General features: G+C 47.5%; 2 protein-coding genes across 9 annotated transcripts in view; one reads left to right on the top strand and one right to left on the bottom strand.

Annotated features, from left to right (window-relative positions):
* Window positions 1-22,135, bottom strand: part of LOC135901971 (E3 ubiquitin-protein ligase Siah2-like) — a 137,622-nt gene that overhangs the window by 23,123 nt on the left and 92,364 nt on the right. The window contains exon 9 of one of the 5 annotated variants that reach the window (XR_010564340.2): window positions 13,014-13,143. The exons of 3 other annotated variants lie outside the window; for them this stretch is intronic. The gene's annotated coding sequence lies outside the window, so the exon portion shown is untranslated. Of the gene's footprint in view, window positions 1-13,013; window positions 13,144-16,459; window positions 16,564-22,135 lie in introns of those variants that run through there. One more of the 5 variants, XR_011508449.1, reaches the window with a different exon arrangement.
* Window positions 598-11,605, top strand: LOC135901968 (E3 ubiquitin-protein ligase SIAH1-like). 4 transcript variants are annotated; one of them, XM_065431833.2, is made up of 6 exons: window positions 854-1,051; window positions 1,284-1,533; window positions 4,630-4,906; window positions 8,345-8,477; window positions 9,303-9,409; window positions 10,880-11,605. In XM_065431833.2, the coding sequence occupies exons 3-6, from the start codon at window positions 4,714-4,716 to the stop codon at window positions 11,431-11,433; spliced, it is 987 nt and encodes a 328-aa protein (XP_065287905.1). In that variant the 5' UTR covers window positions 854-1,051; window positions 1,284-1,533; window positions 4,630-4,713; the 3' UTR covers window positions 11,434-11,605. The 4 variants fall into 4 exon arrangements, with proteins under 4 accessions (XP_065287907.1, XP_065287905.1, XP_065287904.1 ...); XM_065431835.2 differs by lacking the exons at window positions 854-1,051; window positions 1,284-1,533 and adding an exon at window positions 598-783; XM_065431832.2 differs by lacking the exon at window positions 1,284-1,533 and having other exon boundaries at window positions 855-1,051.

The following is a 22,135-nucleotide window of genomic DNA, read 5'->3' as shown; positions in this document are numbered from 1 at the left end:
ATTAACGAAGTGTGAATTAGTAGAAATGGCAGGCACTGCTCGGATGCACAATTATTTTTTTAAGTTCTTTTTTAACGTGCACGTCGAAGCTGTTTTATAGTTCATTGCAGCCATAGGTGTCACTTGTATTCAATCTTTTATATGAACGCTACAAAGAAACAGCACCATGATGTAGGCATGTAAGCATATTTTTGTTTACATGTACGAAGGTAGAAAAACTGCGTCGAATGCAACGGCCTGAATAATGCGTAAACTTCCGACCGACATCTTAAACACATCGGAGCCAGAAATTTCTATCTTGTTACAAGTTTCATCTCTCGCGTTGATGCCGCTATCGGACATATCGCCGACTATATATTTACGGGGCCCACGACCCTCAAGCCGTGATTCCGATGTGCCGATCGAGGCCACTGTTTATTCTCGTTGCGCCGTATTACCATATCACTGTTTTGTAAAAGAAGTTTCGGAATCCCCCGTTGCGCTGACTTGTGACGACACGCATGCGCACAGGCGGGGAGAGCGAGGGTTACTTGTGTTTGTACTGTGTTGCTTCATTGCTCCCCTGCTTGACACGATTCTGTGCCTGAGACGGGCAAAAGAATTCCGCACGGCAACAGGAAATCTCAACGAAGCGCACCTATTTAAATGGTGCGCTGACCTTGCCGACAAGAAACATCGGCGGCGGCGACAGAGCGCCGATGTCTCGGCTCGCACCACTACTTCTCCGATACCGTTCGTTTGATAGGAGGACAGCGGCAAAGCTTTGCCGACTCCACAGGCTTGGTAAGCGGAAGGCGATAAGAAGGTATTTCTCTCCCCTCTGACGTCACGGAGAGCAAACGACGAGCGCTCGCGTCAGGCGAGAGACTTCGCGCCAAGTCTCGCCGTAGCGCTGCGAGCAGTAGCGAGCAGCGGTCTCTTCTGACAACTGTATCGGCGAATACAGTCTCTTATCGGCGACGGCACGGAGCGACGGGTGTCGGTGCGCGTTCCTACTTTCGGAATGGACAAGAGCCCGCATCTGGAGTGGCCCTATAGATAGCTGATCGAGGTAAATTTCCCTCTATTTCGGTTACATAAACCCATAGTGTATGCTCGCCACCTGAAAGTTTACGGCGACTTGGATGAGCCTTCCTAGGTTGCGGACACGGGAGCTGATCCTTGCACTTCGAGCACTCTTTAGCGTCGACGTGGCGACCGCCAACTGCTCAGTCAGTTGCGCTTCGCCGGCGTAATGAGGGTACACCCTGTGTGCGTGCTTTGCAACTGCTGTACTCGTGCAGGTGAGAACGAGCCCGCGAAGCCACCTCACATCTATACCGGGTTTAGCAAGCGTGTGCAGCATTGCAAGCATATGAGGGCGTGTCCCACGTGGTGTGTCACGGTGAAGTACTTCTACTGCGAAGCTGTATGTGGCTCAGATCCGGGCTTTCGTGGCGTCTGCGAGCACAAATTATCACCAGCGATGGCTCGAGCGTCGTCGTCTTCCACAGCTGCCTCCGCCGTCACGATGACCACAGATCAGGACAATACGTTCGTACCTTTGTTCAAAATTATGTGTCCCCTCTGCGTCGTGCGCGCTAAACAGCTTCGCTGGTCATCCACGTTTAAAGAGTGGAAAGGCTGATGAATTCCTTTTTTTTTTAATTCTTTCCGAATAGTTGCAAGATCTTCACACTACCCATTCGAGCTACGAACTCCATGTAAAGTGAATTTCTCACTGATTGTGAAAGCAACATGGATCTTTTAATACGCAGTTGTTTGTTTAAGAAATGCAACGGTACCAGATATATCGTGTTTGAGCGATCTTTTTCGAAGCGGCAGTCTTAATCTTTCTGCACTAATACAGCTATGTTAACCAGGAAATCAATGTACTCTGGTTCATGTTTTGTACACGGTGATTTCGGGTACAGGACAAGTGGGTATCCCGCTTACATGTTTCGTGTTCGGGCTGAATTCAATTTTGCATTTACAACACGCCCCATAAAGATCTTGATATAAATGTTAAGTGAATCTCTTCTGCGTTGTGTTCATTCAAAGGTTCAGAATAATCATTCGTAGTTTTTGCTGGAACACACAGGATCCAATGAAGTCAAATGAAATTGCTGTATACGAAAGCGCGGTGCCATATTATTATTAGTCAAGAAAGAATCAGGCCATGCAGTGGCTTTTTTTTTTTCATTGCTTGAAAATTTGAATTTGAATTTCTTGAATTTCTAAATTGCAATATGGCCCATATTGCAATTTAGAAATTCAAGCCACGGAGTTCGCAAGCTGTTCCACTTGGAACCAATTCTCAGGATGACGCCAGTTTCAAGATATTAATTCCCGAACTTTGAGGAGAAATGCATTGTTGTTTCAGTTTATTTTGTGATTGAATGCATAAAACGACGCTTCGTTAAGAAAGTAACTATGACGCTCCCTTCTAGTTCTTTGTCTTCCCCCATGCTTCCCCAGGTACATGTATCGCGTGCGCTTCTGCGCTGAGCACCTCACACACCAGATGCCGTTTTTGCAAACTGAATGTTCCCCACGCATTTCGTGCGTCGAGCCTTATGTCATCTGCGCTGTTCACCCCCGCATCGTCTACATAACTTATTTCCGGGCTCCATTATCTTCAGTTGGCGGCGTGCCGGAAGGCTTGCGCATTTGACGTCTGCTGGGCAACTTCCCGTGTCACGTCGGCACAGGATACGCGGAGGAGTCTATAGGTAAACTGGTATCGGACAGACGTGAAGCAATGGGAAATGAAAGAAAAGAGTCAATACACCCACGCAATCGCGGGGACTTGGAAGACCGGCGAGGAATGCCAAGCCTGACCAAGCGTATGTAACATACAACTTATCACGCCGTCTGCTATCGAGACCGCAGCAGACGATCTCGCTGGAGCACCGGACGATGCAGTCATTGTACCGCATAGCAGAAGGCGGTCAAAGCGCTCACCTAGTGCTTACTACGAACAAGTGAATTACGTGAATGCGTTTGGGACTCTCGCGCTTAACCATTTTGTACATTCTTTGCCATCTTTGTCTCCCCTTATAACCGTCCCATATTCTAGAAGAGAGAGGCAGGAATAGGGAGGGAGGAAGAGAGAGTGAGCTTCGTAATGTTCCAGGAATCAAAGTGCACGAGTGTGTTCCCAATCTACCTCCGCCTTGATGCGGCCTTCCCAGTCTGGAATCAAACCATGCAACTTCGATCAGCAGCAGGAAGTCATACGAAATGCGAAGGGGCCAGTCTGCAGGAGACAGCTCGGTGCAGCGTACGCCGAGACCCTTCGCTTTCGTAAGCGTTAACTTGGACATGCGAGGAGCACTGTGACTTCATTTGTTTGGCGACCACGTATACTACATGTGCACCACTACTGCACGATGTTCTACGAGCATGTGAACTTTTTTGTTTTAGTTGTCCCTTAACTAGTTGAGATAGGCTGTAATGGTGAGGCAGGAAGAGAGAGAGCTTCGTTATCATGTTCCTGAATCAAAGTGCATGAGCGTGTTCCCAATCCGCCCCCGCCGTAAGCAGCAGAATATCACACGAAATTCGAAGCGGCCAGATCTGCGGGAAACAGCTCGGTGCAGCGTACGCCGCCACCCTTCGCTTTCGTAAGTGTTAACTTGTACAGGCGAGGAGCACTGTGACTTAATTTGTTCTGCAACCACGTATGCTGCTACAACATGCGTACCACTATTGCGCAATGTTCTACGAGTATCTGAACTCTTTTATTTAATAACTGCACGCAGATGATAACGTATTGACTACATAAGAGCCGGCTATACCAATACATAGTTGAGAAATGCGCACACACATGCCGCAAACACACAGACATACTAACTTCACAATGCAATTGTAAACAACAGAAAAAACAAACTAAGCCAGAGAAGCGACCTACATGTACCCGCGTCAGTGCTGTTCGGCCGTTGCTGTGGCTCTTTCAGAGCTCCTCTGCTTTAAAGAAATACCGTTTAAAACGAATTTCGTTTATTTTTCAGATGATGCCGTTATAAGGAGGGTTCGCGTGTACTCGAGTTATGTATTTCTCTCACTTGGCTTCCCGTTTTTCTTTGCCACTGATAAGACATCTATTTAAAAAAAAAATAGAAAACGTTTTTTCGTAATTATTGTGACATGCGTTTTTTTTTCTTGCTACCGCATTCTATGCTGTTGCTTTAATTATATGTATTTAATTCCTTTCTTTCCTCTTCGTCTTTCCTAAAGAGTAATCAACCTGCGTTGTCCTATTTCCTCTCTGTCCATTGTATATGTGTCTTCAGATTGAATAATAATAATAATAATAATAATAATAATAATAATAATAATAATAATAATAATAACAATAATAATAATAATAATAATCCAGGAAATGTATAGAATGAGCAAAATCGACGATTTCGTAAAGTATTCCTTTCCTGCGCGGTTGCGGGAGGTGAGGAGTCCGAAGTGTAAGATGCAGCTAAGTGTCGTGTCTTATAACGATGAATTGTCTGAAATGTTACTCGGACGGACGATGGAAAAGGCAAGACGAGAGACAGTTGAAATTATAGTTTTAGGCTGAACCGCTGTTGGTTAACGAGACGGGAGAGTCAATGGAACCCGTCCGACTTTTTTCTTTCTGCCTGGTTTTTGCAGCTTATCGTGCCTCGAGTGTCGTACGGAGGAGGTTTGCAAAGGATCGCTCTGTGACGTCAGAACGCGGCCTTCAGCACCCGCGCGATGAGCGAAAAGGCTTCGCGACCACGGACGCCGGCCTCGGCTGCCCTGGCTTCGGAGTTGGCCAGCGTGTTCGAGTGTCCCGTGTGCCTCGATCCCGTCATGCCGCCCATCGCTCAATGCATGAACGGTCACCTGCTGTGCTTCCCGTGTCGCAACAAGATCACCAAGTGTCCTCTGTGCAGGGGGCAGATCAGTAAGTTGCCTATAAATAGGTTATTTCTGTAAGCACAGGATCCGTTTCTTTTCGTCTTTTTTTATTTCAAGCAGAATTGTATTTGTCTACTCTTTGGATTCAGCATGTCCGCAGCTGGATCGCTGTGTATCTAATGATGATGTACGATGCTTAATGACGCAAGGGCCAGCTATGGCCAAAGAGCGCCATGACATATGGTCATGGATTGCGTATGTATTGGGTGTGAAATGATCATATGAATTGCAAATGATAGATGTAATGCGGCTGCAAAGAGACCTAAAGACGGGTAAAAATATATTTAAGCATCAAAGTAATGACAATGTATCATGATGCGAGCTATGAGCATACAAGTTTCGCTATGAAAGATATATGCGATGTACATAAGCACTACTGCCTCCACAGGGCTTTTTAAGTTAAAGGGCTGTGAGGAGGCACGTGTTGTCATAGTTCATGTCCCTGCGGCGACAGCCTCGAAGGCAAGGCTGCATTACGCGGAACCCGGCCAAATTATTTCCAAGATGTCAACTTCATATAAAATCTGAAAACTATTTTGAAGTAAAAAAAAATTCGCAGTTTCGCCCGCAAGGCGAAGCATCGATTGCGATAGCAAATTAATACACAGCTATACGAAGTAAGGACACTACTTTTATCGGCCGTATAAACTTGGAAACATTCACTTACTAACCGAATTAACAAGCATGTGTTGTTAGCGCGCACGAGCAAACATGAACACATCACACTCGGTGAGCGCGGCACTCGCCGTCAAAACGCTGGCGTGAGCAACGCGGCAGCTGCAGCGAGCGAAGTGACCTTCGTGCTGTCTGTATATGCCGCTTCAACGCAAGAGCGGCGATACAACGCTGGTGTGAGCAACGCGGCAGCTGCAGCGAGCGAAGTGACCTTCGTGCTGTCTGTATATGCCGCTTCAACGCAAGAGCGGCGAGCACACAGTGCGCACAAAGGTATGAGCCGTGTGCAGATCATGTTCAAGATAGGCGCGCGCGACCGCACAAAGTGCAAACGTGTTGGCGAAATCGACATTCGTGTCGACTCCCTCCCTCCAGCGCTGCCTCCCTCCCCATTTCCTCTATATATCTGGCGCATGAGATTGAGCCGCAGTCATCAGTTCCCCTAGCGGCCGGTCGCGAAATGCGCAGTGTGCTGCAAGAGCAGAACGCCTCCCTCCCTCCCATGCCGCCACAACCTTTCGTCGCAGTGTAAACGGCCCGTTTGCATTTCGATTCCGTCTTTCGCGCGGGCCAGATTGAGCCGCGACTGCCGGCTGCCCTCGCATTCTTTCACTCGCACATAGAGCACACGACGCGCGACGACGACGTTATCGCCCTCGGACGTAATGCGGAACATCACGGCGTCGGCGACGGCAAAAATGCGCGTGCAGTGTCTATGTCATTGTTGTCGTCGTTTTGCCCGAAAGGCGAAGCACCTAGTGTCGTAGCAAACTAGTACACACTCTAAGGAAAAAAGGACTAAAAGGGGTACTTTCCACAACCATTACTACTTTTGGGGACTAACTGACATGGGATGAACCGTTGCTCCCCGTGCGCTTACACCTTCGAGGACTAACTTTTCCGATGCTCCTCAAGGGAGTAACAGTAATTCTTTCCGATGCCCCGCAAAGGTAGAATTAATGAAATTAGGCATTTATACCCTAATTAAAAATATTAGTGAGCTGAAAACAAAGAGCCCGAAAGTAGAATTCGAACTCACGCCTTCTCGCTACCAAGCCAGGTACTCTACCCACTTCACCCCTGTGTTTTTTTTTTCTTTGTTGCCTTCATTACACCACGCATTTTAGCAAAGCTGCGTCCGTTCTGCATACGGTTTTTTTACATGACGATTAAGAGGAAGGTTTAACTCGGGTGCTCCTATATAAATGCACGTAAAAGGAGAATTCGTTTTTCTCGGCAACCACTGCACCAAATTTGACAAGGTTTGTTGCATTTAAAAGAAAAACTTAAAATCTAGTGACTGTTGGTTTCGGATTCTTGACTTAGGTCGTCAATTTTCTTATTAAAAATTGTCAAACATCTGAAATTTTCAGGAAACGAAACTATCAAGTTTACAACTCTGTAACTCAGCAACGAAAATTGATAATACTATTCTGTAAACTGCGTCTAATAGTACATCTAAAGCGGACAAAGCCTGGTCGGCGGAAACGTGTATGGAGGGGCTTTAAGTAAAACTACCCCGGAGAGACGGGGGGGGGGGGGGGGGCGTAAGCGCAGTGGTTGGCTTGCCCGGGCTGTCCGCCTGACGTCACGCTCCCTCTGCTATTCCTTTTCTTTCCTTCTTGGTTCTCGCCGCCATCGTGAAGGATGCATTGGCGTGCGAAGCAAGCGCAGCACGAACGTAGAAACAGTTCGTTGCACTGATAGGGTTTGCTGTGGTGTTCTGACTTACGCATAGCGCGTTCGCTCCATTTACCTGGCCCTGTAATCGCAAGCACCCCCCCCCCTTTCCTATCACATGTGGGTGCAATATCTCGGCACATTCCAGGGCCTGGCGCCACAATCCCGTACGTTGTTGAAACTACAAAGCGAAGGCGGTGATAAGGCAGAGAGAGGCCTTGATTAAGTAAAACTTCTTTATCTATAGTCTTGCATCATCCCGGATTCGATCCGAGCTAATTGCACTAAAAGGAGGGAACCGAACCAGAAGAAAGCGCGGCGTGCTGCGATTTCTGGTGCACTGTTGCAGCAGTCCCGCGCTTGTGCCCGCCGCGGCCGACGTGTGGCCTCGCACAGACTCAGCCGCACAATCGAATCGGGTTGCCGTGGCCACTGTTCCACGATGTCTCATGTTCTGGGCTCAAGAAACGTGGTCACTGTCGTAATTTCTCGCCGACATGCGACGCCGGAATAACGCGCCCGAGGAGGATCGAGGAGGAAATCACTTTATTGCGTGCCCTGCGAGTTGGTGGGGAGGGCCAAAGGCCCCGCCTATGTGACGGCCCAGAGTTCGTGGGTCCTGGCGGCATCCTCGGCCCGCTGGACGGCCCGTACTTAACCCTCGAAGGCGGGGCTTAGTAGCGCGGCTTCCCAGCGCGTGCGAACGCTGTTGCTAGAGGCCACGTTCTCGTTATTGTTATATATATATATATATATATATATATATATATATATATATATATATATATATATATATATATATATATATGCCTTGGCATTCCCATAGTATATGCTCCAGACGTGGCGGCCGCATTTCGATAGGGGCGTAATGCGAAAACACCCGTGTGCTTAGATTTAGGTGCACGTCAAAGAACCCCAGTTGGTTCAAGTTTCTGGAGTCTGCCGCTCCGGCGTGCGTCAAAATCAGATCGTTGGTTTTGGTACGTAAAGCCCCGGAACTTCATTTTCAGCAAAAGGTTCGTTCGGGCTGTCCTTGCACTCGTCAGAAACGCCCACTGTCCTTGCGCAGGCAGCGTCCGAGCGTGGGCCATGGAGAAAGTGGCCGACAAGCTTCCCTACCCGTGCAAGTACTCGGATCATGGCTGCACCGCAGAGCCAATCCTGCTAGAGAAACAGGATCACGAGGAGACGTGCGATTACAGGTCAGTTTTGTTTATTGCCATGCTCCGTCTGTTCCGCGCGTTGGTCAAATATTTCGCGCTCCTGGCTTCGGCGAGTTTTTGTTTAATGCGTTAGCAGCATTAGGCGTGCCAAAGTGGATAAAAAGTACGCGTGTGAAGTGTGGGGAACTCGGTCACGTGGTAGACTAGTGAGGGAATGGGAGAGCTAAGGTCGTGTGTGTGTATACGTGTTTTGCACTTCGCTCCGTGAGGAGGCAGGACGTTTGTTGAGTAACCTCCTAAGCAACGCTTTGCAATGTGGTGAACGTAGTGTTAATCATGAATCCGGAACCTCAAAGAGGTGCTCCGTAACGCCAGCACACTTACCTCGAACTTATTTATTATTTTTTATATATGTGTCAGACACCTTGACGCGTCCGGTGCCGAGTCACGTGCAGCCGTGCGAAAGTGGTCGCATCCCCGACAGTGACAACATGATGGCTAGGGTAGCGACAGCTTCTACTAGGCGAGATAGCCGACAGGCCAACGCTGCCAAGCCAACTTCCCGAGATGTAGACAAAGAAAAATTTGTGGCTACGTTCGCTTTGTGTACGTATCGGGCGTACGCGAACGAAAAAGGGGGGGGGGGGGGGGGATCACCCTCCTGACGCCCTTTTTTCTTAAAGCAAATGTTAGTGTCGCTCGTGCGGGTCGGCATCGCGTGTTCTTTGCAGCAATAACGCGAACGTCAGTGGTACCATGTATAAGCAGACACCTGAACTTGCCATCCCAAGTCATCTCAGTCGCAATTTTGGGCGAACAGTTTTCAGCTTCCTCTCTTTCTTTTTTCGCCTATGTCGTTAACAGGCCCTGTCCCTGCTTATTCACCGCGAAGGACTGCAAGTGGACTGGCACTGCGAAACATATGATGCCGCACATCCGTGAAGCCCACCCGAACTTGTCCATAGTCCGTGGTGAGTCTGGAAGTTGCATGCTCTGTGATGCGCAAGTCAAAAGATTCCTTTTCCTCATAAACGGCGGTGAGGTGTTCAAGTAATAACACTTTAGAATACAATAAGAGGATTTGGAGGACAACTGGATGTTCAAAACATGACATCCATGACGTGTTTCGGCCGCTTCCAGGGCGTAAAAGCGTGGCCTTCGAGATCGGCTTCTATTATATATACCCCGAGGGAGCTGTTGCCGAGTGTGCGATTTAAACACCACCTATATCGAATTAAACGATATTATGCCATGTAGACGCTCCATACAAAAGCTAAAAGAGAGAAATTAGCTGGCCATACTGTTCCGCGAATAGACAGAGAGCATAAAGGTCATGCTAAATCGATATACGCTCAAATCTGGACCTCGTGAGTGATCAACAGATGAAAGGAAAACGGTAGAGAGCCTAATATTCGGCCAAATAACTACCCTATATGAAAGGTAGCCGTCATTAGAGGCAAGTCGACGAAAGTGCAGAGATTCCCACTAAAATTCCTATAGGGAACTTAGGCGAGGCGATCGTTTGGCTCCCACGTGCACGGCATCGACTTGTACAGTGCACGGATTTGTCTTCGTTCTTGTAGCTTAAGACCTTCTTGGAGGCGTCATTTCCAAGCAGTCGTTGCTCTGTATAAACAGCCCGAGCCAATACATCTCTGCGCACATGCATATTCACAGGGAGTACTTGCATTTATAACGCATTATGTTGTTGAAAATCATCAATTTACAAAGTCGTAAGGACATTTGAAGCCAAAAGTTCAAAGTTCAGGCAAGTTCATAATTCCCGTGCTACAGCTGAACCGCCATATTTGAAGCTCCCGCAAAGAGTAGCGCCATCGTTTCCTCTGGTAATCTTTTGCAGGAAAATCTATGGACTAAACATTTTACTTCGGGCTAAATTATCAAAGCCACTCATGCGTTTTCGCATGACATCTCACGTGTCTCTCAATTTCTTACGCATGTGGGCCTAACAGGGGTCGCCATAAATTAACTTCTGGGTTTTGGTGCCGGATTCCAGATTAATTTCGATTTCCTGGGGTTCTTTAACGTGCACCTGATCCCAGGTTCACAGGTTTCATTCATTCATTCATTTCTGATGCCGCGGCATCGTGCTTAGCAGCGCCACCAAGCGACCACGGCGGGCCCATGTGCCATGACGTCACGATGCAGAAAGTGGTCACGTGGGAGCACAGCATCGTGATTTTTTTCCGCGCTCGCTCTTGCTGGCTCGGTCGTCATCTATGCCGCTGCAAGTTTTCTCAGTTTCGGTATAAAAGCGTCCATTTCGGAAGTCTCTTCTCGGTGCGTCTGCTCTTCCATCATAAATACGTTGCATGGTGGCCGGCTCTATACCCGCGCTATGTGAAACTGCAAGCTTCATTTATTAACGCCGTTCCTAAATTCCACTGCAGTTGTCCTTTAAAAGAAAATGCACTTCGCAGGCGAGAAGGCGGAGTTCGTCGTCCACGATGGACAGATACCGTCGAGCTACGAGCGGAGGACGGTTCAGTCGTGCTTCGGGCAGCATTTCGTGACCGTCCTCGCGATGCAAGACGTCGGCGGTTTCAAGCCGCTCCACGCGCTGGTGCTGATCTTGAACACGCCGCAGGAGGCCCGGAACTTCACCTACCAGCTGGAGGCGAGGGAAGGCGACCGCACCCTCACGTGGTCGTCCAGGCCCACTTCCGTCCTGGAAGGTGTCGAGGCGGCCATGGCGCGAGGAGACTGCCTCGCCTTCGACGCGCGCAACTTCGCCGTCAAGCTGACCGTCGAAGTCACCGTCAAGCGTCGTCACTCGTCGGCCGGAAATCGAGAAGAGGACGGCGACGCCAGGGACAGCTACTTTCGGATGTTCGGTCCCCCGGGAAAGGGGTCCGGTGACGTCCGGGACGGAGAACGCAAGCCAACCGCCGATAATAAAGCAGACGATGACGGCGACGACTTGCGGGACAGCTATTTTAGGATGTTCAAGCCTCGGGCCAACCAGTATCCCTGACACGGGCGCGAAATTTGAGCCCGTGCCAATGTTATACGTGCTCAATAACCAGAGTTTTCGAGCGAACAATTTCTTTGACTGCTATTTTTACGCTCACCTCCCGACTTCTGCTCGAGCGGAATCTGGGTTCTGCCAGTAGGTCGATCATTAATGAACTGAATGTGACCCCTGACTCGTTGTCCGTTGTCACTCGATTATTATGTGAGCCCTGCTGCGTTGTCACTCGTTATATATATATATATATATATATATATATATATATATATATATTTTTTGCATCGAACTTTTTTTCCGACGCATCGGAGGGCTCAAGTCGCCCGCGATCGACATAGGGAGGGCCGGCACGCCGCAAGACGCTGTCATCTCGCCGATGCTGTTTAATCTTGTGTTGACGGGACTGCCCGAAAACTTAAATCACATAGAGTCCCTGAATCACACAACATACGCGGACGATATTACTATCTCGACCTGTGATGGCAGCGACGGATCAATAGAACAACGACTCCAGACTGCAATTAACACAGTAGAGGAACACCTCATAGGAACAGGCCTCACATGTTCTGCAGAGAAATCTGAACTTCTATTGTACCGCCCCACACTTAGAGGCAGGCCTCCCAAAGGATACGACAGAAACAAGCCTCATGAGGAAATCAAGCTACACACCAAGAACGGGCGGAATATCCCAATAGTCAACCAGCTCAAAGTGCTGGGTCTGGTAATCGAGAACAAAGGCACAAATAGGGAAACCGTAAAGAAGTTAGACACAGAGGTAACAAACACCATGAGATTAATCAAACGAATTACTAACAAGCACCAAGGTATGAAGGAAGAAAGTATCATACGGCTGATACAATCATTCGTATATAATCAGTCAGATCACGCACATAGCAGCCTTCCACAATTGGTTTGCAGCTGAAAAGCGTAAAATTAACAACATGATAAAAAAGCATACAAGCTAGCACTAGGGATTCCCATCAGTACGAGCACGGATCTCTTGCTAAAGTTAGGACTCCACAACACACTGGACGAACTCATAGAAGCACAACAAACATCCCAAGCAGAGCGACTAACCAAAACCAAAACGGGACGGCATATACTAAGCAAACTAGGAATGAATTATCACAATCTATACGGGGAAAAGAGGACGATAACGAGAGAAATTCGTGACAAACTCCTAGTACCAAATATACCCAAGAACATGCATCCAGGTTACAACGACGGCAGACGCAAGAGTAGAGCAGAGAAAATTATCCGAAGCTTTGGGTCAGACGACAGTGCAACCTTCGTAGACGCGGCTGAATACACAGACAGAAATAGCTATGTAGCAGTAATCGTAGATCACACCCAAAAACCCCTTACAAGCGTATCAGTTAATACCAAACATTCCGAGACCGCAGAAGAGGTAGCCATTGCACTAGCATTGGTCTCCACGAATGCTCAGTACATCATTAGCGACTCTCAAGTGGCCATTAGAAATTATGCAAAAGGTAGGATCTCTCCTGAGGCATGGCACATCATCAGAGTCAATGAAGCAAAGTTCTCCAATGCAGAGAAGAACGGCAGGTAATTGATCTGGTTACCAGCGCATACGACTCCAGACATTCCCGCAGTCAACCTCAATGAGGTAGCACACCGCGAAGCTCGAGGTCTTACTCGCCGAGCTGAGCAAAGAGTGACTTCCATCGGTCAGGAGAACGCGGAGGAGGAAATCTGGAGAGAAAAAGATATATAACAAGATTTAGTGATATTACCAAATTCTATCAAAATCGGAGGCAAGTATTACCACCGCCTCACACCAAATTGAACAGAGCTGAGTCCGTTACTTGGAGGCGACTACAAACAGAAACTTATACGAGTCCCGTGCAACTAAAAACTTTCTACCCCGATATATACGAGAGCGATATGTGCAAGCTATGCAAGTCTGTTAGAGCCACCCTTCAACACATGTTGTGGGGATGTGAAATATACCAAAATAAAATGGCAGTCTCCCCAGAAAATCTACGGGCGCGGTGGTCGGCCGTGCTGCTCAGCTCAGAACTCCAAGACCAACTTTGGGCCGTCCAGCGAGCCAAGAAAGCTGCATGGGAGCAGCAGCTCCCAGTGGCCATCTAGGCGGCCCCAGGCCCGGGCCTCCCAATCGCCGGATTCCAAATAAAGTTATCACATCACATCATCACACAACTTTTTTTTGTCTGCACGGGCTGACATACGGCATATTATGGATAAACGAGTACTGTCCCTCTTTGTAAAGAGGCTGTCTAAGTCGCCCAAAAGATATGTTGCCCGTAATTAACGGTTTCCTAGTCTGTGGGCTGGTCCTTACGCACCTCGGCGCTTCTATACATGCTGCTTCGTTTTCCTTTTAACGCGAAAGCGTTACCGAGCTCGTGTCGCAGAAAGGCCGGTGTCTCAGATCTCAGAAATGGCAACATACTCTCTAGTTACTGCATAAACTTGTGCAATGGCTGTGCTTTTTCTTTCTAGCAGTTCTTTTTATTCGAACAAATGTGTGCTCAATTATTACGCAGATAAAAACATGATGATTTTTGTAAGCAAAGGTTATTTGCAAGAATGAGCCTGCTTCTCTTCGTAACGATAAACCTCCAGGATAAACTAGATGCCATAGTCAAGTGAAATAGCGCACTGGCTACTATTATGATTACCAAGACAACCAGATGAATTTGAGTCAGCAGGCAGATTGTAATCTTTAAATAACTGTCTTGGCTTCTGCAAAATAGTCTGAAATACACAAATTATTTCATCAAGCTTGCCTACTTAAATGGCATCTAACCCTGTTTAGTTCAAAGCACTTTTTGTTCACTCATGTTCGCTCAGATCGCTAAATATATGAGAAATGGTCAGAAAATTGAAATAGAAAACCAGCTGTTGTCATTGATTGCATTCCTATACCTTCATCTCAGGAATGGTATTCACATCATGCCAAGATGCACAAAAATTGCAACACTCAAGTGAAGAATACACTGATATTTCATTGAATCAACAAACCCTAATATATCACAGGTGAAACTGGTCACCCTGATGGTGACGACATATGTTTATACGCTGGTTCTCATTACTTTTAAATATATAAAATACACACGAACAAACTTAAGTTGGATTCATGCACTAGGAACAATCAACATTTCCGTCTTTGGGCAAGCCTGGCAAGTTCAGTATTGGTGAATCACGCCACCACACAAGGATGCCGTAGACCACCACCCACTTGTACGATTCACTGCAACTCGCCACGTTGCGTTTGTCTGTGGAATGAATCAGCAATCTGTCCTGTTGTTCAAATTCATCTTTAGAGGTATGGTTGTTGCATTATTGTTTGCTGTTGTGCAAGTATGTACAGTAACTGGATTATGTTTCATGGAGTTCAATTATGAAGAGCAATTTAGTGTGATACTGTGCAGAAATGAGCATTTAAGAATCTGCATTGCTGTGTAATGTTTTGAATGCATATTTATTTAGACGGGGGACATGTGCCAATGCCAGTAGCCACACAGAGTCTTCGAGCACAGCCTGAAGTTAGTACTGGATACTAAAAGCTTTGTTCCTCGATGTATCATATTGGACGATCTCGTTTTTGTTTTGTTCCAGCATTGTTTCAGCATTTGTTTGTTTGTTACACCCTGTGTGCCATGATTAACAGCAACAAAATAAACAATGCAGCACAAAAATAAATGTCTCATGTTTCTTTATGAAAAATATATCCTTTGCAATGGAATTTGCAAAATTTTTTTATTTGTAGTTGGGGTAATGGAATTTTTTGTGACAACTCTTTAACTAAAGAAAATGTCTCTAGCCAAAATTTACTGTGAGACAGCAAGAGGACGCCCTGCTACAGTGGCCCTTGGAGGAACACACAGACATAAATGGCATGACTGTCTTCTAGCAGCAGCTCACTTGACATGGCAATCTCGAGCTGAAAACAATGCTGCAGGATTGCTTCAATATTGCAGTGGCCACATTCCAAGGGGCACAAACATGAAGACCCTTTTGTACTTGGATTTACATAAATGTTAAGAGTAGCAGAGAGAAAGTTATTCCAGGCCCCACCATTGTGGCATCCCTTTTAGGCCCTTGCTTTGAAACGATGAGAGTGTTCTATCAAGTAAAAAAAAAGTTGAACATTAAGAACAAATCAATCAACTGATTCATTTTCGAAAATTGTGTTTTCTACTTTTTTCTACTTGCTTTCTGTATGATGCAAAAGAAGTTGCTTTACTGCATCACTTCCTTTACCATATAGTTTTAAGGTGTGCTTAACACTATATGTTATAGTTTTAACATGTGGTTAACACTATATGTTATAGTTTTAACATGTGGTTAACACTATATGTTTATTTATACTTTTCCTTCTGCCTGCCTCTCTCACTTTCTGCCTTTTGAAAAGGAAATTGCTTGTAGGTGCTTTGGCATGCACCTAAGGACACACTTGTCTCATATTTCTGTGATCAGAAAGCTCTCAGTCCAGCATTCTAACAACACTTGCCTTCATTGTGCACAGCCAACTCTACCATTTTGTTAGGCGAGTCCTCGTGTTAGTCTCATGGATGAAGATCCCAGTGATACGCAAGCGAGCGACAAACCTGGGTCCAAAGGCGCCGACTACGGGGGGGGCTGCAGGGCTTGAGCCTCCTCCAACTTTCTCGGGGGGGGGGGGGGGGAGGGGTGCAAGTATCTTATCAATTGCCATTTGTTGGGCGTGTTGGTAAATTGAAAGCATATTTAGCGACAGCAAACAAGGACGTAAGGGAGACGACAACATCTTATCAAGTTGGTGTGAAATGCACTTGAATCATATGTGTTTCAGTATTGCTTCTCATTCCAGTAGGCAATACTAACGACAACTCATGAAAAAGAAAAACACTTCTAATAATTTACAATATTTGTTAGGGATGGAAACATCGCCACTTGCATGCAGAATCATAAATATATATATATATATATAATTTACTCACTATTCGAAATGAAGCCAAGCCAGATTCAGTCGAAGTCACATTCAACAGCAGTATAATTAGAGAGTCGGATTCCCCCGGTCCGTGCCAGTTCTGAGTTGGCTGTTTTCTGCCGGCCGAAGCAAGAACCTCAGGCGCGAAGCCCACGGAAAATGCACAGCTGAGGCTGCAGTTCCGCCGGAAAGGCAAGGCTGTATTGCTCGTAGTGAAGCATAAAACAATTAGACAAAGGAAAATTCTTGCCACATAAACCCGAGTAAGGTCTGCATCCCGAACTTGACAGCCATTATTTTTTTTTAAATCTAACCGAGAAGCAATCGTTCAGTGCGCTGATTCTGGTCACGCTCAGCAGTGAATTTTTGAGGGAAGCATACTTTCGTGCCTCACTACTAAATGGCGAGAGGAGGCGATCGTGGTTAGGGACCTTAATAGTGGTAGAAATCCCTTAATAATTTGAAAGTACCGCAACTCTGCGAACTATGCTGCTGCCGCACAACCACCCCCTCGCCTCCTCCTTGCCCCTTCGTCGTCCCCTCAGTGGGAACCAGCTTTGCGCCCGCTTTTCTGCGCGACGATTGGTCTCCTTGCCATTGCCCTTGGAAATACACGGATCTTGCGTTTTGCTTGTGTTTTTGTTTTTCGTTGGCGCCATTTTTCTCAGCTCTGCTGGCTCGGCGCGGCAACCATTGCATGCTGTGTTTCCTGCGGTGTTGTGCTAGTGCTACACCATGCTGTAGCGCACGTGACTGCAGCAAGAAGCCTGAAGGCGGTTATGCAGTTTTTATGATACCGCAAGGAAATCGTGACGGCTTGCGCAAGAAGCAATGGCTGCACAACATTTGCCAAAACTACTTTGTTGCAACAAAGAATGGTGTCGTTTGCCAGATAAGGCGTCTTTCTTACTGCTTGTATCAAAGTATCCCCAAATGCTTCATTTTTGTCATCCTTCCAGCATGCTCATCAGCATTTTTGCTGCGACAATTCGTATGTTGCGCAAAAATGGGGATATCTTCAGCATGCTGAATATTCTGCTGGGACTCATCACCTTGCACGTCGTCAACTGTTATGATTCAGTCGGAAATGCAGTGCTATAGATTCTGCTTTCCCTTGTGAACATTTATGTGCAACGATGCAGGCTCTGAATCGCACTTTTCATGATTGTTATGACCTGTTGCCTGTTATACTGAAAGTCGAGATAGCGGCTTGTAGAGAAGCTTTCTTTTTAGCTTACTTGAATGTGTGCATCAGTCACTTAGATACAATAGATGCAGGCCCTGAAAACATTAATTGCAAGCGTACTCATGGCGTTTTTAATGCGTAAGCATTCCTTGGCGAGTACTCCAGCCCCTTCATGCGAAAAGTGTAATGCCTTGTATCTGCACAAAAATGCGTAATTTGCAAACACGAGACATCTAATCATTATAATAGTGTAAATGTAGATGACTGGTAGCCTTATATGCAATAAGGAACAATTTAACCCCCCCCCTCCTTCCAATAAAGGGCTCCTAAGAAAATGTATGGGACAGCTTATAGTAGGGGTGGGCCAACGTATATTTGGAGTTGGCCAACTTAAACTAGGGTATAGGCCAAGTTTAAATTTGAGAGTAGGCCAACTGGAATTTGGGGATAGGCCAAGTTGAAATGTAGGGGCGGGCCAACTTCAATTTGGGGGTTGTGTAAATTTGGGGGGAGGGAGACTTAAATTTGAGGATAAGCCAAGTTGAAATCTGGGGGTGGGGTACTTGAATTTGGGAATAAGCCAAGTTTAATTTGGGCGTAGGCCAACTTGAAATTTGGGGGTATGCGTACGCATGCTTAGACAACTCCAGTGAAGTTTCTGCATTACTTTTCAGTTCTTGAACTTGTGTTGCACTGGGCTGCCACGCACGCATGAGTGGGTGACGATTATTATTTTGTGTTCGCACGAGTACAGGCAATGTACATGGGGTGCTCAAATGATCACGCACGCTTCCTCACACGGAAATTGCGCAACCTTCATGTTCAGTTCAGAGACCATAGTGCAAAAGCTACTCTCACATTGAGAAGACAAACACACGGACAGACGATGCACTTGCGGCTAATTAATTATAAGTGGGCGCGCTGAATACTGTGGGGATGCGCGACTCTCACGCGTCCCCTGATATGTTGTTTTCCCGCACGGCTCCCGTCTCCTGTTATCCGGCTTCGCCGCGTGGCTTGATGCCAGCGGCAGTCGGTCTGGTTGAAGCGCATTGCGAGAGATGGCGCGAGTGTGGCTCTGCTAACGCCACCGAACGGCGGGGTGCTTGGGCTCAAAAAGGAGAGGGCAAATCTTTCTCTTTGCTTCGGATCGGCAAGCGGCGCGGACGTTCTGCGCGTGCGCTGATCCATGCTTCTGCGAGACCGTCTCGCGAGGCCTACCCCGGAATGGACGAACACGATCGTTCGAACGCGCCACCATTCGCGTGACCGTACGCGCGAACGACTAGGCGTTGGTGTCCGGCATGGGGCGAACATATTCGCTCGTTATCCGGTCGCGGTGAGTGGGACTTCCGCGATATTGTCGCGCGCCCATCGGCATGTTTTGTCGATAGCAACTCGGCTAGCAGGCATTAGTCTATGAAAGGTGCAATAAATACCTTTGTGATTGTTTGCACTACTGAGTTGTCGTTCCTTTGTCCCAAGAGCACGGGTGAGAACCCCACAATAGCTGTGGTGCACATGCGCGCAAAGGCAAGGCGAAAGAAAGCCAAGCACAGAGGGATGTGCCACAATATACTAGATCAGATGCACAAAGCATCATGTGGCAAAAAAAAAAAATTCTGGGGTATAGAACTCGCCTCAAAGCTCCTTTTACATCAGTGTGCCCCATTTATGCGGCTATAAGAAGAAACCAACCTCCTCATGAGCGTTGCCTTCAGCATTCTCACAGCTGTTGCCACCATTTTTGAATATCTTATACGCAACAGGGTGGTGCTACTGGCCCGAAATCATGTGCCTGCATCGAATACTGTGGCCCGTCCGCGGGTGCCAAGGAGAAAGAGCGTGCCGTGCGCAGCTGGCGCGCAAGAAGAATTGAGGAAAGCGTCGTGGGGAGAAGAGTGTCGCTACTTTCAAATTATCGAGGGGGTTTTAATCGTGGTTAGGGAGCGTACATGCAAGCTCTGTTTTAGAGTGGTCACAGCCTTCGTAAGAGTACTTGCCGCCGCCAACTAAATCAGCGGGTTAAGCTTTCCGACAAATTATAAGATGTGGGCGACAAAATGGCGAAAGACCTGCCGACAGAGCATGTTTCTCGCAAAGTTTGGTGACGTGAGACTGATCAGCTTTCTTTCATTAAACTTTGGCCTGAGCAGTATTAGATTCGTCGGACGATCCTACCGCTGTCAAGCAGATGTAGGACTCGTCGGACTACCTCGCCGCTGCCACCTGCTTGGGAGCAAGAAAGGCGCGCCTCCTCTCGAGGAGCTCTTTTTGCGAGAAGAGCCTGCCGTGCTGGAGGACCGCGTCATCCACACTTTCTTCCCACATGCTGCCGAGGCGCCTCCTGAACCGCTGCCTTCTGCAACGATAGACAACGCGAAAGCGGAGCTAGACACGCCCTTTACGCTGGGTGAACTCGTAGCAGCCCTTGCACGAGGCAAAACAAAATCAGCTCCCGGGCACGATGGAGTGACTTGGCAAGAACTTCGTAACCTCAGCAATGCAGCTCAAGAACAGCTCTTAACAATTATCAATGAATCCTGGGAATCCGGACTAGTGCCAGATTCACTAAAACTATCTCTCATCTACCCCATACCGAAGCCGGGCAAAGACCACACGAACCCAGCTAACCTACGCCCCATAGCTCTAACGTCAACTGTCTGCAAATTGATAGAAAGAATGCTACACACACGAATGCAGCACTACATCGAATATGTACAACCGGGGTTGCATCCTGCGCAGGCAGGTTTTCGTCCGAACATGGGCACACATGACTGCCTCTGGTTGCTCCGCAGAGTGATCAACCGTAAGTCTCGCAAACAGATGCCTGACTATATTCTTGCAGTCGATATGCGTAAAGCATTCGATAACGTGAAACAAGAGGCCATCTTACGGGAACTGGCAACCAGGTACCCTAGCCAAAGAACATACAATTGGATACGTAGCTTTCTCCAAAGCAGACCAATTCAGCTCCATGGCAAGGCACCGGGATGGAGTCCGAAGACCTATTACTTGGATAGGGGAGTGCCCCAGGGCTCCATCCTCGGACCTATGCTATTCAATCTGGCCATGACACGTGTGGCAGAAAGTCTTGAGCGAGACACTTCAGCCCGTTTTACTATTTATGCCGACGATATAACAATATGGACGGAAGCGGCGGATTATTCCGACATACAGAGCATGCAAAATGAGCTGCAAGCAGCGATCCTGAGCCTTAGCAACACTTTAGATAACCTCGGACTGCAACTCTCGCCAGAGAAGACAGAATTGATCAGCGTAGACGGAAAGAAAGCAACCAATGTAAACAAGCAGATCACTTTACACATCGGCCAAAGCGATATTACGTCGGCCAATGGACAAATTAGGATTCTTGGAGCACAGATTGCTAGCTGCAACAGCCCCCAGCTATGGATTCGCACACTAAAGCAAAAATGGAGACCGCTGTTGCACATGGTTAGACGAATATCGAGCAAGTATGGCGGAGCGCGTCAGAAAGCGTGCCAAACGCTTGCAAAAGCGGTCGCGGTTGGAAGGATTCTTTACGGGGCACCCTTGTACGAATTCTCTGAACGAGACCTCGGCGACATCGAAAAGTTACACAGGGCCACCCTCCGTACGATCACTGGGCTACCAAAGCACACGAGGAACGAGGACCTGCTCAAGCTCGTAGCGATTCCACCCATACGGGACATAATCAGTGAAGCACGAATTCGAATGCGATCCCGGTTGGAAAACACGACCCAAGGAAAACAGATCATGGCATGGGATAAACAAGTCCATGCGAAGCCAGAGCCCGCGGAAGCGACCATAACGCCACCATGGGAAGCACCACTGGGCGTACGGAGGCAACAACGCCCTATCGCCAGACGAAACGCGGAAGCTAGAAAAATATTTGAAAAGAGATTGGGATTAAACACGCCGCAGCACACCACTGACATCTACACAAACGCTGCAATCACAAACGACATAGCAAGCATGGCCTGGGTTAGCACATCTGCACCCCAACACAATGGCTATCACACATGTCAGCTTCCTGGGGGTGCAACCTTGCAGGCTGAGCTCTTAGCTATATGGGGAGCGGTCAACACCATTCCCATTGACATGGGAGACATTGTAGAGCAGAGTGTGCGGAATTATTGTCGGATTAGAAGCTACACCAGTACATGTGTTTGACGACAAGGGAGGGCTTACCCGCACGGAAGAGGTTTTCTTGAATAAGGTTATGGCAAACGCTGCGTACACACCACACATACTTGAGAAATGGCACCAACCCAGACAAGCTACGATTGCGAAGACTTACACCCGATGTACACATTGCCAGGAGTCATGCAGAGCAGACTTGCAACACCTCATTTGGAGCTGTGCAGCTTTTTCACAAGGGAGATCCAACATTCAGCATCTACTACACGGAGACATTAGAACATTAGGAATTGCCATACAAACTAACCCTGAAACACAGAAAGCCATTGCGACATATGGCAGACAAAGTGGCCTGTTTCGAGGAGTGTAGAAGGGGTCGATCAGCCCACGTGAGAGCGGCGGAACTAAACATGCAC

The sequence above is a fragment of the Dermacentor albipictus genome, chromosome 9 (assembly GCF_038994185.2).
Source record: "Dermacentor albipictus isolate Rhodes 1998 colony chromosome 9, USDA_Dalb.pri_finalv2, whole genome shotgun sequence".
Lineage (NCBI taxonomy): Eukaryota > Metazoa > Arthropoda > Arachnida > Ixodida > Ixodidae > Dermacentor > Dermacentor albipictus.
The sequence above is the reverse complement of the archived record's forward strand: the minus strand, read 5'-3'. Positions and strand labels throughout refer to the sequence as shown.

What these genes read in the sequence shown, in the direction of transcription:
- LOC135901968 (XM_065431835.2), top strand. Translation starts at nt 4,714, where the DNA reads ATGAGCGAAAAGGCTTCGCGACCACGGACGCCGGCCTCGGCTGCCCTG. An exon ending in TCTGTGCAGGGGGCAGATCA is followed by an intron (nt 4,907 to 8,344) that starts GTAAGTTGCCTA and finishes GTCCTTGCGCAG; the next exon opens with GCAGCGTCCGAGCGTGGGCC. An exon ending in GAGGAGACGTGCGATTACAG is followed by an intron (nt 8,478 to 9,302) that starts GTCAGTTTTGTT and finishes TGTCGTTAACAG; the next exon opens with GCCCTGTCCCTGCTTATTCA.